Source organism: Calonectris borealis, chromosome 8, assembly GCF_964195595.1.
Source record: "Calonectris borealis chromosome 8, bCalBor7.hap1.2, whole genome shotgun sequence".
In the NCBI taxonomy this organism is placed as follows: Eukaryota; Metazoa; Chordata; class Aves; order Procellariiformes; family Procellariidae; genus Calonectris; species Calonectris borealis.
The window spans coordinates 16,914,269-16,929,370 of NC_134319.1; the positions used below are offsets into that span (position 1 = coordinate 16,914,269).

At 44.0% G+C, this 15,102-nt stretch overlaps 3 protein-coding genes across 5 annotated transcripts in view; all 3 read right to left on the bottom strand.

Moving 5' to 3' along the window:
- Positions 1-334: 334 nt before the first annotated feature.
- C8H1orf52 (chromosome 8 C1orf52 homolog) lies at positions 335-2,763 on the bottom strand. Of its 2 annotated transcripts, none has more exons than XM_075156198.1 (3): positions 2,466-2,757; positions 2,148-2,355; positions 335-898 (listed from the first exon to the last, which is right to left on the bottom strand). In XM_075156198.1, the coding sequence occupies exons 1-3, from the start codon at positions 2,724-2,726 to the stop codon at positions 816-818; spliced, it is 552 nt and encodes a 183-aa protein (XP_075012299.1). In that variant the 5' UTR covers positions 2,727-2,757; the 3' UTR covers positions 335-815. The 2 variants fall into 2 exon arrangements, with proteins under 2 accessions (XP_075012299.1, XP_075012300.1); XM_075156199.1 differs by having other exon boundaries at positions 812-1,001; positions 2,466-2,763.
- Positions 2,764-3,980: 1,217 nt separating this feature from the next.
- Positions 3,981-11,206, bottom strand: BCL10 (BCL10 immune signaling adaptor). Its single transcript, XM_075156197.1, has 3 exons — positions 11,026-11,206; positions 7,549-7,837; positions 3,981-6,456 (listed from the first exon to the last, which is right to left on the bottom strand). The coding sequence occupies exons 1-3, from the start codon at positions 11,131-11,133 to the stop codon at positions 6,089-6,091; spliced, it is 765 nt and encodes a 254-aa protein (XP_075012298.1). The 5' UTR covers positions 11,134-11,206; the 3' UTR covers positions 3,981-6,088.
- Positions 11,207-12,005: 799 nt separating this feature from the next.
- Positions 12,006-15,102, bottom strand: part of DDAH1 (dimethylarginine dimethylaminohydrolase 1) — a 69,104-nt gene continuing 66,007 nt past the window's right edge. Inside the window, exon 7 of one of the 2 annotated variants that reach the window (XM_075156201.1) lies at positions 12,006-14,821. The gene's annotated coding sequence lies outside the window, so the exon portion shown is untranslated. The remainder of the gene's footprint in view (positions 14,822-15,102) is intronic. The other variant, XR_012674488.1, reaches the window with a different exon arrangement.

Genomic DNA, 15,102 nt, shown 5'->3' on the forward strand with positions numbered 1-15,102 from the left:
AGTAAAGACTATCACAGCTTTGTCATATATTTTTTTCCATATAAATATCTAGATTCTATTTTCAAGTTTAGGAAGAATATGTTAAATGCTTCAATTCTTCCTGCATCAGTTAGTCTCACGTTTCACTGATGCAGACCACGTAACAAAACTAATTATCAAATATTAAACTCCATTATTAGGTCCATGTTTTTTTTCAGTTTGCAGTTGTATATTGATTACAAACAAAACCCTGAGGAATCTGTTGTGTCGTAAGAAATACATCACTGAAATGCATACAGTACAGAATTCATCCCTCCTGTTCACCAAGCATGAAATGCAATATTTATACCGTAGATGTTTTCAAATGTAGTTTTATTCCAGTGACCTATTTGCAGTCTTTACATACATTTCAAAACAACGTTATGCAAACATATCACAGGACAGTACTTAAAGAATCTTTAAGTATATACTCCTTTATAAAAGGTTTTGACACAATGGAAAAGTCAGTCCAGAAAAGCTCACGTTACCAGGTTTCTTGATAAACAAAATACTGTGAAGTCCTGCAACCTGCATGAGCACAAGAATCCATCACAATGGATCCCTCTTCTAAATCCCTCTTTTAAATAAACAGCTTTAAACTTTGTTCAGCAGACAGGTTTCTAGCACCACACTGTCCATTTAAATTTGTGCTTTCCAAAAGGCAAGCATACTACAGAAATAAAATTCCCTACCCAATAGGAGAGAGAAATTAGGTAAACATGTATTTGTTTCCCATTCCGGCAAAGGAATCCAAGTTCATTGAAATTCTCATCATGGCTAAATCCAGCACACCCTGCTTATAACTTCTTCTTCTTTGTCTGCTCCCCAGAGTCTAGTTTACGTTTCTTAGCAGAAGCTGGTTCATCATCTTTTTCCCCATCTTTAAATAAAAGACAGAGTTAATCAAAGTCAGCAAAGCCAGTATTTTTGTCTTAAACACCGTCCTCGTCTCAGAACAACTGATTTAACCATATCTCAGATGCCTGGAAAAAAGACACAGTAGTATTAACTGACAACATCCTCATTTTTGGAATGCAGGGAATACGTGGACAGAATAGGAATGATTACTTGTTATTACTACCACAGACCATTGAGAATAAATAAGAAGAGGCCTTGTTATGCTACTGTACAGTACCTGTTCTAAAAAAACTTACTATTTGGATAATACAAAAAGCTAGAAAATTACATTTTAGAAGCAGGAAGTAATGTCAAGATCAATTAACAGTGTATCTTCTTAGTCTTTGGATGAAGGTTGACTAAGAGAAATGTGAAGGGGGGGGGCGGGGAAAAAGCGTACAGAACAAATGGAGCAAGACAGAGACAGAAAAACTGCCACTGGGGAAGGAACACCCAGAACAAAAAAAGGAGCAATACACCAAAAAAACCTTCCTTTGGAAAAGGTTTGCTGACAATGTTTTGGTTTGCCAGTAAAGTTATCGAGTGTTCTGAAAGCCCAGAATTTCTTCCTCTGGTTTTATTCTCTTTGTTGTTACTGGCTATTCTCTTTCTCCAGCAAGTTTTAAAAAAATAATTCCTCCCTCTTGTCAAATATTTCTTTACTTCCTAGATTACCATTACAGATTGTACCATGATTAAAGGTGAAGAGGATAGTAAATGTTTTCTTTGGTAATCTGTCACATGGCCATTTTATTTAATTCCCCTCTCGGCCCTCAAGTTCTGCAAACATTATAAAAATAATCTGACCTACATGTACACCTAAGGCCAAGACAGCAGTGTTTGAAGAAGCTCTCATACCACTTTCTGTTTTAGCAGTACCATGACTGAACCTGTTAGTTTCATATAACTACAATTCTACAGACTCTTTAATCATTCCCTGTTTCCGCTGACGACAACGGAAGGGGAGCAGAGAGATTGCCAGAGAGTCCGTGTCGATCCCAGGAAAACCAGAACACACGCACCGCAGCCTGCCCGTCCCCGCAGCCAACTCCTGCTCTGCCCCTGAGCAGCAGCGGGGGCCGAAGAGGCCGGCAGAGCTTCCTCTGAGTGCGGGGCAGGGAGGGCTCCAGCCACAGACCGCTCACAGAACCCCCCAACCCGCCTCCCAGCGCACGCGAGTTTGAAACACGCAGGTCTGCGCCAAGCACAGCTGCCTTTCGCCAGGACCTCACCCGATCCCGGCGGTTCCTGCTCCTCCTCCGGCAGAAACTGGGCTTTGCTGGCCTGCCGGGGCGCGTCGTCGCCGTTGTCCTCGTAGATGTTGGACCACTTTATGGCCATGTCGAGGGCAGGGGGCGGCGGGGGCTTCTTCTCGGGCGGGCTGTAGGTCTCCGGCGGGGGCACGGCGTTGTTCTTCCACACCTTGAACTCCCTGGGGGGCTGCGGGAGAGAGCAGGGCACTCGTCACAGCGGGACTCGGCGGCGCGGCCCGGCCCCCCCCGCCGCCTCGGGCTGCCCCCCGCACCCCACCGGCCCCACGGCCCCCGCACCTCCTCGGGCGCCCGCAGGACGCGGCTCTCCCAGTCGATCTGCTTGTTGAGCGGGTTGTAGAGGAAGGCGGGTGGCTGCGACACCCTACGGAAGAGCTCGTCGGGCGGCGGCAGCCGCGGCCGCCGCCCCGGGCTGCCCCCCGCCGCCGCGCCGCCCCCCGCCTGGCGCTCGTCGGGCTGGGGCTCGTCAGCCTCCGAGTCGGAGCTGGAGCTGCCGTAGGCCGCGAAATACCCCAGCGGGTCCTCGCCCTCCTCCGCCATGGCGGGGCCTGCCGCCGCGACACCGCCCGCACGGAAACCGGGCCCGCGCCGAGGGTTCCGGCCTGCCGCCGCACCGCCGGGAGCCAGCGCCCCCGAGCCCCGCCGGGGCCGGGCCCCGCGCTGGCCCTCGGGAGGCGAAACCCACGGCGGTTTCGTGTGGGTGGGGTCCCAGTTTGCACAAGGCGAACGGGATCCAGCAGAAGAGGAGGTGGAACAAGCTGACCCCTCCGCGTCCCCCGGGGCGGGCGGGGTTCCCCGGCAGCGCGGGATTTTCTCCCCCTCAGAGACCACAGACAGAAACGGAGAATCGGGCACGAGACTGGGACGGCCTCCGTTTCTCCTTTTTACACCTAAGCAGGGAGAAAACACGTTTTCCTTAATGTTCGAGCGTTAGCTAACGCAGGGCAGACAGAGCTTTGAACGTCGCCTATCCAGTAAGAGCTTAAGCAGTCACCTGGGCTATATTTACCAAAACAGATTTTTCAAATCTGTTGGAAGAAGTTTGTACTAGATTGCTCCTGTCAACAAAGCCCATATATCTGCTTTTCCATCAGCTAAAATACTTACCAGCGCATTTCAGGTTACTTATACCACCAAGGAAGCAGGATAAGGTCTAGGGAAGGGGCTTTGGTTGTAATATGATCAATTCCTTTATTGCAGAGATACTAAACTGGGTCCAGCTATCTCTCATAATTAGTTCTATAATCATTATTTTGAAAGAAACCCTACACACAAAGTGCAATGAAAACAACCGCTGAAGTGAGCCTTCATAGTCCCCGCAACATTTGCGAAGCCTTTTTTGAGTCGCGCTCCTCAGCGCTCAGAGGTTTTGTTTCTCCCCCACCGTTAAAAAAAAAAAAAAAAATCTTTATTTAAGAATGAAGTTAATATATGCATGGCTGAAAGCAACACTTATCACATCTTTAAGAAGTTCAGCGATTGAGTCACTTGACAAAAAGCAAGAATCAGGTTAGCAATACTAGTCATGAACCACAGAAAGCGTCGTTAAGCAGCCGAGGTCTTAATTTCACATGCACGTTTTCCCCATGCACTGCTCTTGAACACAGTCCTGCAGATACGGGTGTTTCACATTAAGTCAGTCTTTCCACCAAAGACAAACCTCTCTAACAAGAGAATGAGAACAAAAGCCTCCCCCCCACACAAAACCAAAACCACACATCCAGATACTGGCATGAACTGCTCTTACAACCTATAAATTTTAATAATGAGAGAGGCATACAGGAAAATAGGCAATTATACAAAAGAATTTATTCCAAAAGTTGTGATAAAAATACTTCAAATTTTTAAAAAATGCACGTTATAAACATTTGGCAAGATAAGACATTCATTCAAAGTCTCAGGTTAGTAGGCTCCACTGCAGGAGCGATCCCTGCAGAGGTAGGCTTCCCGCGGGCTGCGCCGCGCTGTGGGGCAGGCAGCACACCTCGCGTGTTCGGATTTAGATCTGCAAGGCCGTCCTCACCCTGAGCTGATGCTGGTTTTCAGTTAAGCCCAAGCTTGCTCACTCTCCTCCATTTACAAGAATCCAAGAAGGGACCCAAACTTAAGCACAGCTCTTTAAGTAGTTACAGTGGGCATTTAGACAAACCAATTTTTAGACATCCCGAGTATGTGCAACTACAGTTCAAGTTAATGGAAGAGTGGGATTTAAACCTACCTTTAATTTCATGCTAGAGAGCAAAATTTTGCTTGCATACTTAGGCACTTAACTTCCAGAGCGCCTTCAGAACCAAGCAGTTTTGTTGAAAACCATAACAGTCTATGACCTTAGATGTATACAAGAAAAACAAGGATTTTTATAAACACTAAACAGAAGCCCACATCTTTATCGAATGTAAACTAGTCATATACTGAGTATGGAGTGTAGATGAACATTGCAGTTTATTTTAACCTACTTCCAAAACCAGAGTAAACATGAAAAAAAATTAGAGACTATATTGAGGGCCTGCAGATGGCCTGTCTCCACAAAAGGAGAACACAGTTTAGGAATATTACCTGGATTTGAATTTGAATGGAATGACATGGCTATAGGACTGTAAGAGAGCCAAAATAATTTAAAGCCTTAAATACAAACCTACCCTTTGATATACTGAAAACATCCCATCACTTTAAAGTGTAGTACTGCAGAACACAACTGTACACATTTCCAAGTAAGAGTTTGTCTTTGCCTTGTAATTTTAAAGTGATTATAAGCCAACTTCATAAAAAGTAGATTACAACTCAAGAGTAGAGTATGAGAGGAATACAGCATGTTACATTGCGTCAAGAAATGAGAACCTTCCCATGTTGAAATAGTTTAAAATGCATTTGACTCTAAACAATTTGAAATGTAAACCTGTCTATCTGCTTTGAAAAGTAGGTACCTGAGGTGCAACATTTCCAACAGTCCTTCAGTTAAGGATACTTTCTTGCTACAGGACTCCTCTACTTACTGGGACAAAACATACAAGCTTTGCTCCTTAATAGCATTATACAATAACATTTTCTTACAGCCCACATGATTCTGTTACAGCTGTTTACATTCCTTTTCCAGTACTAAGGAGAATTTATATTTAAAGTGCATCTCAAATCAGAAAACTCTAACTAATATACAACAGTAACATGCTAAGACTTGTGGAAGTATATTTGCTAACTCCAATCACCGTGATACCAAGTGCCTTTTGATTTACTGGTAGGACAGAAAACAAAGTTCAGGCAATTGAGAGACTTATTGCAAATAAGTATAGCTACAGATTTGGTCAGACTGTTGTGTGGGGTTTTTTTGTTTTGTTTTTGTTTTGTTTTTTGTTTTTTTTTTTGTTTTTTTGTTTTTTGTAAACGGAGCTGCACATACATACATAGAGGACAGAATTTATCCTACAGAGAAACATTTGATTTGGTAAATGAGTTTAAGCTTTTTGGCAAGTGAGCTTAAGCTTTTAGTTCAGAAAGTTATTTTTCAATACTCAATACTTTTCCTAACCATCTTTCCCAATTCACCCGTCGCAGAAACTTTAAGAAAAACAGATTTGTTAGTTTCTGTAGGAAGAAAAAAAACCATTTATTCTATAACTGCAGCTTAAATACCTGCAACTAAATGTGAAATCTTAAATACATTCATTTAAAAAACAAACCTTTGCTGGTGTAATACCATGATCTTTTCAAAAAAGCTCCCTAAAGAACATAAAATCAAGCAGCTCCAGAGTCATCCAATTACAAAAAGAATTACTCCTTAAAAACAGCAGATAGCATAGATTGTTTCCTCTGATTTTGCTAGTTCGCAGTTTGAAAACATTTTTTTTAACCTTTATAAGACATCACACAAAGTTCATCAAAGGATGAACAGAAAAAAGTCACTATGTTCACTGTGGTTGAAGAGAACGTGATCTTAAAGGCAAAAAGCAATTGTCACTTGAACTAGTACATGGCTCTTGCTGCTCTGACTGGAGCTCTGGGGGGAGAGGGGGTGCACCGGGGTCTCCGGGCCCTGGAAGGGTGGCTGAGAAAACAGCACTCTCTGCATTTCCTATCTCTGCAACTGGTAAATTCATTGAATGAAGAGAGACAGCAGACACAAATGCGGCGGTGCTATAATCTTCTTCTGGATGATGTATCTGGGTAGATTCTTTGTCTTTTGTTTTATCAAAAAAATTAGATTCATCAGAATATGATCTAGAAAGATTATTCGTTCCTCCATACAATGAGGTCATACAGGTGCTGCAGCTTAAACCTAAGACAAAAAACAGAGACTGGATTTAATTACAATATGGTGCAGTCTTAAAACTGTGCTCCAATTTAGTATCAGTTTGTCAAAGATCAATTGTCTGTATTTTTAACAGACTAACCTCTTCATCTCACCTGTGACATCCCAATATTCATGACAAATTAAAAAATACATGCAGGTTATCTGGGCTGACATGAATGATTTCTCTGTATCAGCTTCTATTTGACAAAGATGCACCATAATTTAAACTTCATTTTAGGACGTCACTTTAGCCCTTTGACCTATCTTTTGATAGATTTTTCTCACTGTGTTCTTCAAACTTTTAAAAGCTTCAGCTATACGGCTCTACTCCAGAGTGGACTGCATTTGAAGGCTGTTTTACCTGAAGCCAAAGAAAACTTCAGGCCTTTCATCTCCAAGGCTAAAATGTACTTCTTCCTTCTTTACTTCTCTTTTGGTGGGTGTGGAAGGGGAAGTAAGGTTTTTGGTTTGGAAGGCTGATACTTTATCTGCCTTAAAATATGAGTACACATAGTCACTTCAAGCTTTGTGTGTCAACAAAACCTCTCCACCTGTATGATGCAACACATGCATACATTTACAGTGTCTAATTTTAAGTTTTGGCATTGAAGGCATACAGGAGAATTCCCCTCAGGTTGCATTTGCTGGCTTATCTTCTGCTGAGATGCAACGTCTAACAAAACCAGAGCATCCTGCAAGAGCTGCAAGAGAAATGCAAGATGGAAGATAACCACCTATTCTGAGTTCTGAATTAGAACCCCATAGAAAGCAAAACTGAAATGTGAAGACAGACTTATCCATCATAAAAACACATGACAGGGTTCTTTGCAATTTGTTATTTATGATGTGTTCAGATAGTAAAAAGGCAAAGATAGGATACATGCACTAGGATCTTAAACCCAAACTGGTGATATTTCCAGGAATGTTGTCCCAAACACTAGAAGAAGCACAAAAAAAAAAAAAAAAAGAAGAAAAATCTGTACTAAGAAACATGATTTAAAGAATTGTTGAAGTTTAATTTTGCAGACCCTCAAAATAAAACTTACGACTTACAAAATATTATTATAAACTTCTCACCTTTGAGAGCTTCAAGTTTTTCATTTTTGACTTTCAACACTACATCAGTTATCTTTTGTAACAGGAAGTTTTGTGTTCTTTCTCTTCTGATAGATTCAATCAAAGCATCTAGTCCCTTTGGGTTTTCTGCTAAGTAGTCCAATAACTTCCCAGTTTTTTTCCTACTGGAAGATCGAGAAGAAATTTCTTCTGTGTCCTCTCTAGTGAGTATTTTCTTTGAACGTAGGTAATCAAAGTGTCTCTCAGCTATGATTTTATCACACAGGTAAGGACGCATCCTTTCTAAAGCCTGAAAAAAAAAAATAGTATTAGCCAATCTTTCAATTTATTTAGAAGCCTGTATTTGAAACCCATATGATTTTGATACAGGTTAATGAAACAATTTTTAAAGTGGCCACTGTGTTACCTAGCAGAGATTTTTCTCAGTGTAAAAAAAATATTACTTTTTTTTTTTAAAAAACATTATCTAATTTACTTATCCTTTTCATTAGTTTTCTTTGACTGAACTCAGGAGTTTTAATGCATGTTAATTAATACGGTGAATACTTACTGAAAATGTTAGTTACATCAAGTCTGTAGTTATCACATTTCAGAACATTCACCAAGTAAAAATGAAATGATACCAACAAAACACAACAGCACCTACTCACTTTGTCTACAGACACACTTATTCTCACTGACTACCTGATTGCCACATTTCCATATTATTTGTATCCACAAGGCACAACTCCAAAACATTACAATTATTGATGTTTTCTGTACATTGAGTAAAAGCAGACCCAGAGCAACAGCATAAATGTACTCACTGTTTAAAAGGTTTGTTTAATAAACACCACTATGTACAAGTTCAACAGGTTACTGGCATCCAAAACACATGCACTTTCATCCACAGATGTACCTACTCTCAACAACTTCACTGGCTGCTTTTTGTCTTCATCAAGCTTCCTTCTTCTGGTTCAAGATTTTATATTAAACACCTGAAGCAACTTGCACACCTCTAACATACTGCACAGACCACTGAGAGTTAGTGCAACTCTGATGACTCTGGCAAAAGCAAAATGACTGCAGCATAACTTCAGCTTGCAAGTGTAAACTGCTTGCTTAAGTCCTCTCCATAACCAGCAAAAAGAAAGAGATGGAACAAACTGCCCATGGGAGGAGTCTCCATCCACGGTCTAAAGACCCTAACATGCAGTCAATTAACATGGGTATGACGAAGCAGAGACATCTGTCTTGAGCACTTCAGCAGCAGTGCCACTTTGCATCTTCAGGAACTGTAACACCTAGTATTAGATCACATTCCCTCAGAGATCTTCTTCCTGGGGAAACATGCTATCCTTTGTAACCATATTCAATTCTAACCTGACTACCAATATATTTCGGAGGTAATTTTATGGGAGCAATGTCAGAACTAAAGACTGCCATGTCACCACTTCGATTTCCTCCTTGGAAGTTGAAGTGTCCTCTCCTATATTATCAATTCATTTTTACAGTTACCAAAATAAAAAACAATCTTCCTCCACCTTGTTCAGAGGGTACATACAAGCACAAACATCGCCAAAATGTAAATGATATTAATCTTATTTCAATCTGTACATTAACGAGCCTGCTTGATATCAACATTGAAACAGAATTAATGCATATGTTCACAACGCTCTGGTTTCAGTATCTACTACTCCATGAAGACAAGAATCACAAATGACATCTCTGTGCTTGAAATAAAAGCTCTCAGTTTCTCATTTTTCACCATGCAGAATTACACAAGAAGTCAGATGTGAAAAAATACCTGGGTAACAGTTTGTGAGCGACAGAAAGAGTAAACACATTAGAACAGAAGTTTTAAATATACTTTGCGCTATATTGATTATTTTGTATGGCTCCTGCCGCCTTCCCAGCTCTCGAATGTAAGACTTCAACCTTTATAATTCCTCCTCAAGATAAGTTTACCCAGACCAAGTTATCCTTGCAAGTTAGCTTTCTGAGGTATGCTATCACATAATATAGACAGACCTTCTGGTAATGGAGCGCTTTTGTTTGAAGTGATCCTATCAAAGTTACCTCAACAGCTTTGAAACAGCTAAGTAAATTTACATTGAACCAGCACTTTGTATTGTGAAGCCGCAACATCTAAAATCTGAGAGAAGCAGCTCTAAAGTCAGATTTATTGGATTGTATTTTGATGATAAAACTAATATTATTTCTTTCTACATATTAGGTTTCCATCAAGTCCTCCAATTACTATGGGAGGCCCTATAAGATTAAGGGCTGAAGTGACATACATGCACTTCTGTGAGATGCAGCCGTGAATTCAGTCACTGACACAGATTAACACACATATGTTATACACAGAGTCTGGTTTAAGCAGTTCTTATCTTTTTTTGGTGTAACTACCGGATGCTAACTATTGCAGTATTACCCTGTGGTTCCACAGAAGCAAGTAATAACTTGAAAAACATGCCTCACAAAACTATGACAAAGCATTTAAAGAAAATTATGTATGCATAAAGCTAGTAAGAAACCAAAACTGAACTCCGAACATTCTTTATTGTACTTTAAAGGAACATAAAAACCCAAATAAGTCAAACATAAGGCACTGTAAATTACAAACAGAAGCATGGATGGTCAATAAATAATTGATAAACTGTGATTTTTTTAGAATTTTTTTTTTAAATTAATGAATCACTTGTTGAGGTTGGTTAGCACATGGCTTGCTTCCCAGTCTAGCAAAGAGATAAGTAAATCCAGATTGAATCAGGATGACGTCTTCCCTCAGATTCCAGACACCAGTGAATAAACATGGGAAAAAAATCAGGAAAATATAGGGAAAAAAGCCTCAAAAAGTTATAAATATTTAATCCACATATTCATGCTCTGTAAGAAACAATCTTATTAACACCAAGAGAACCATGTACATTTGCAGCTAACCTCTGGATACCATGTTAATTACTCATCACTTCTACTCTGCCTCCTGTGCCTCGTCGTGGGACACCGTGAAAACCAAACCCTTGCTGCTCTGGCCCTAAAACGCGACGCAGGAGCAGACCGCTTAGAGGAAAGCAAAAGAAAACGGAACTTTCAGGCTTACACCCGGCCCCAGGGTTACGTTTTTGCAAGTCGTTATCAGTCTTACAGCGGGAAGGCCCCCGGAGGCCAGAGCCCGGGCTGCCGCTGCGGGCAGGACGCCCCGGGGCCCCAGCCCGGCGCCGCGGAGCCCAGGCCCGGGCCCGCCGCGGCGCACGTGACCTGCCCGCCCCCGCGGGCGCCCTCCGGGAGGGCGGCGGGGAATTCCGGGCGGCGCGGCAGGGGCAGGGGCCCGGCCCAGCGGCCGCTGGCGGCCCTCCCGCCTCCGCGCCGGCCTCCCCCCTCAGACGCCCGCTCTGACAGAGCTTCCGCTTCCCCCGCCCTAGCCCGGGGCCCTAGCCCCACCCCGCCGCTCCGCGCCCCGGCCCCGGGCACTCCGGCCCAGCCCGCACTTACATCCTTCTTCACCTCCGCCATCTCGTCCTCCGTTAGCAGCCGCCCCGCAACCCCCGAGCCCGAGCCCGAACACAAGCCCAATCCCGAGCCCGGGCCCGGGCCTTCCATAGCGGAAACCCCTCCGCCGGCGCCGCGGCCGCCGGGGAAAACCGCTCAGGGCAGCGCTTCCGGCCCGGGCCCCGCCCCGTGCCCGCCCCCCCACCAATGGGCCCTCAGGGAAGGCACTCCGCCCCGTCGGCGGCACCGCCCGGCGCTCGCCTGCGCGTGGCCCCGCCCAGTGGCGCGTGCGCGGAGGGGCGTCGCACCCCGAACCCCCCCACCCGGCAGGGCGGGTGTTGGTGCCGCCGCCGTCTCGCTCCTTCGCCTGAAGCGGGCGGGCCGGGCCGGGCCGGGCCGGGCCTGGGCAAGGGCTTCCTTCCTGCGGGCCGGGCCCGCGGCCTTCGGTGGTCCAGGGAGCGATGAACCGCCGGGCCTGGCGGCGGGGCTCCCGCCTGCCCTGCCGAGGCGCAGGGAGCGGCTCCCTTCGCGGGTGAAACCCTGCCCGCCTCCGGAACTGTCACCAGACCGTAGCAGTCGGCTGTGTCGGCAGCTCGCAGCTGCCTCCCGAGGACCCTGTCACACCCGCTCCGTTAGAGCAGGTGTTTGGAAATGATGAGCGGGTGCCCCGGCTGCGGCTCCGGGGGTTGCCAGCACTCAGCGACGCTGCGTTGGAAGGCTGCGGTTCATCTGTACCCGTGACAGCGTTTTACGTTCGGTGATGAGGACGTGGGGATTTACAATAGGTTTTCAAAAGCCACTGCCGTAAAGGGCTGTCGTCCGAGGCTGCTGAGGGTCTGAGAGCAAGCCGAGCTGCGCGCAGCGGAGCAGCCCCGTCTCACTCCTCCCAGGCCGGAGGGCCCCACGCTCTCGGGCTCGGGCACGCCGCGGCTGCCGGTCCCGCCCTGCCCGCCGGGCCCTGCCCCGCGCAGGAGCGAACTCTTAAGGAAAGGACAGAAGACAAACTTATTTAATCGGTATGTTTTCAGCTGTCAAAGGTAAAACTCAGGCTGTTGCTGCAGTCTTGAAAACTTCGTTTCCAGCAGTTAAACATGAAAGCATATAGAAGTAGAAGCAAGAACCCAATACTGGGTTTCGCTGTCCGTAAGGCAAAACTACCAGTTTTACGATACTTTGCAAAGTCCTTTTGCTTGATATGCCTTGTTAATGCAATCGTACTTCAAATATTAACTGCGATGCTATCTATTTTACATCGCTAGCATTCCCAGCTTTTCAATAAACACATTGGATAGCAAAGGTCCTGCCCAGAACATTCTTACCTGGCGACAGGGCTGATTCCTGTAGAGCTGGGTGTGAAAATCACAGCCAGTCCCCAAGCTGGTTGCCAGAAAACACCCAACCAGCTCTGCTCCCTGCTGCTGCTGTGAAGGTCACTTCTGCCCAGTGAAAACTCCTTCAGACTCGCCCTCACCATCCAGCCCTGCAGACCTGATTGCTGGTAATTTGTCAGCACACCTCCGCTCACAACCCAAGTCCTTCTGTGGTGTTATTCCCACCCCAAGAAGCCTTTGTTTGCTGTGGTGCATTTAAATTTCTCAAAGCTGTCTATGTATCTCTGGATTAAACATCTGAAATACAAAGTAAACGAGTTTTCCTGCTCAGAGGGCTGCAGGGCAGGCCATTTTTTTCAAGTCCACTCCCTAATCTGTGCTAGGCACCCAAATACATGGAAAGGTTTCAGATTCTCTGATGCTTCCAGCGAGCTGATTGTGACACTTCTGAGACAGAGCCAGGTGTCTTCCCAGCCCCTGACTCCCATCCTTGTTCATTAAACCAAAAGCCTTCCAGCGCCTCCTCTTCAAGGTGAATTATATTGTAGACTTTGCTGGCTCTGTACAATGCCGATCAAAACAGCTATTGTGCATTCTGGATTTAGAGTATTTGTTAATAACCTTACACAGCGAGAGGCGCAGTTCAAAGCCACACGATGTCTGGAGGGTTAGGTTTCTGGAGCCATGGATGAGACAAACTGAAACGAATTAACTTCAGCAATCAGAAAAAAAGCATGTGGTTAGAGAATACAAGAACAGAATATATTTTAGCAGACTCAATGCCGATAAACCCTAACAGGATTTAATGGCCCAGGCAAGCTGGACTACTCTCAGCATGAAACTCGTTTCAGGAGGTTAACATCAGTTCAGTATTAAGAAGTGAGCCTCAATGAAGAGCGAGTTAGAGATAATTTCTTTCAAGGGAGCTGGGAAGATTTTGGACACTGCATTGGTTTTATGAGTATGTACATATGTAATGTCCATCTAGACTAGATTTCTATAGTAACTTTCCAAGTAAGTTTTAGAAACTGTTTACAACCCAGAGCTGTTCGAATCTTTCACAATATTGGTCTAGAAAATGTTGTAACACTGTCACAGTTTATGAGAAGAGGTTGGTTGGCTTTTTAGAACTGTGACTGGCTCCAGGTTTGCTTCCCCCTCTGCCCTCATTGATCAACCCCTCTCCAGGCAGCCTGTCCTTACTACAGAGCAGATGCCTCTACCTGGGAGCTTCATGTGCTCCCATCCCATTCTGCCTCCTGGTCCTTACTCAAGGGTCTAACCCCTTTTTGGAGCTGGCATGACTGTCCCGGCCCCTGTGAGAGTGGCGGGGCTCTACACCCACAATTCCCTAGGGAGGAGGAGGAAAGCTGCCAGGCAGAGAGAAGGGAAAGAGAGGTTGGTTCAGTTACAGATCCAGATCGAGATTGAGGGCCTTGCCCAAACTGAATAGATATCTGCAGCTACGAATGGCAAGTTTTCAACTACAAACCCAAAGCAATCAACCTACAGCTCGTGAATTTTTGGGGGCGAGGTTGTTGAGAGCATCAGAATGTCTGGACTTCATGATGCAGGAGTCTGCGACTGATGCTTTTTCGGCAGGATGTACTTACAGAGAGTGAATTCATACACCCAAGTGCAGAATTCTCAACTTGTTGAAGTAATATTCTACAGCTAAATTTTGTAAAGGGCACTCCTTTTTAAATGACTATTATGCTTTTGCTTTTGAAGGTTTTGATATTCTATGAGGAACTTCTTAATGTGGCAAGTGGGAGTGGCTTATATAGCTTTTGTTATTTTTAATTATTGCCATTTAGAAACAAATTCAAGTAAATTGGTACCAACTCTCTCCTGTAGATATGGCTACACAAAAATGCATGTAAATGCAGTAGTTTACTGTATTAATTGCACCAAGATAAATGTATTCACACTAGACCTAGCACTGATTTAAATATATTAGTATAAAAATCATATTTTTAACCAGTGTAGTTAAATTAGTATAAAGGCTGTATTTAGATCATGAAATGAAATCTTTCCTTGTCCCTGCTTCTCCAGCAAGAAGAGTATTAGACTATGGTTTGTTTAAAGTCCTATTACTAGCAAAGCTGTACAGTTTGGAAGTGATGTAATTCTTTTTGCTACAGCACTGTTAATTTATGTTGGGTTTCTTAAAAAGTTCAAGCAACAATATCGAGGCCTTGAACAATTGAATCTTATATTGCCACAAGGTGGCACTGAAGGCCCACGAGCACTTACACACATGTCCATGAAGTAACTGCATTGTCTCCCGAGATCGTTAATCCTAATATCATAACCTAATGATATTAGAGCACAAGGGTACAAGCAGAGATTAGCCCCACATGCACTATTTGTAGCACACAACAAGTAGTATTTAGATATAAAACATGCGACCATCTGTCATGTTACCACAAAGCAATGTCTGAAATGTAGTCACCTCTCTTGACATCCTGGGGGAGAAAAGACACAAGAGCTACGTGAATAACTTAAACATAACCATTATGCCACTAAACCTTTGTAGTTTCACCTTTTGTAATTTACCATAAATACAGGAACTGCAGAGAAAATACTATACTACAGCAATATCTGTTTAGTTATCTTGGACATTAATAAAATTTAGTCACAACCCTTGTATCTAGAACATACAGGCAATATCCCCTCTCAATACATTATTCTTAAATGTAGAGTCTAAAATAATGATTTGTTTTTAAAGAGTCAAGATTTCTTCTAA

Excerpts from the sequence above, each read along its gene's own strand:
- BCL10 (XM_075156197.1), bottom strand. The coding sequence starts at position 11,133 with ATGGAAGGCCCGGGCCCGGGCTCGGGATTGGGCTTGTGTTCGGGCTCG. Across the intron at positions 7,838-11,025 it reads TGGCGGAGGTGAAGAAGGAT|GCTTTAGAAAGGATGCGTCC; the intron begins GTAAGTGCGGGC and ends TTTTTTTTTCAG. Across the intron at positions 6,457-7,548 it reads AAAACTTGAAGCTCTCAAAG|GTTTAAGCTGCAGCACCTGT; the intron begins GTGAGAAGTTTA and ends TTTTTGTCTTAG.
- C8H1orf52 (XM_075156198.1), bottom strand. The coding sequence starts at position 2,726 with ATGGCGGAGGAGGGCGAGGACCCGCTGGGGTATTTCGCGGCCTACGGC. Across the intron at positions 2,356-2,465 it reads TCCTGCGGGCGCCCGAGGAG|CCCCCCAGGGAGTTCAAGGT; the intron begins GTGCGGGGGCCG and ends TCTCTCCCGCAG. Across the intron at positions 899-2,147 it reads GCAGGAACCGCCGGGATCGG|ATGGGGAAAAAGATGATGAA; the intron begins GTGAGGTCCTGG and ends TTTTATTTAAAG.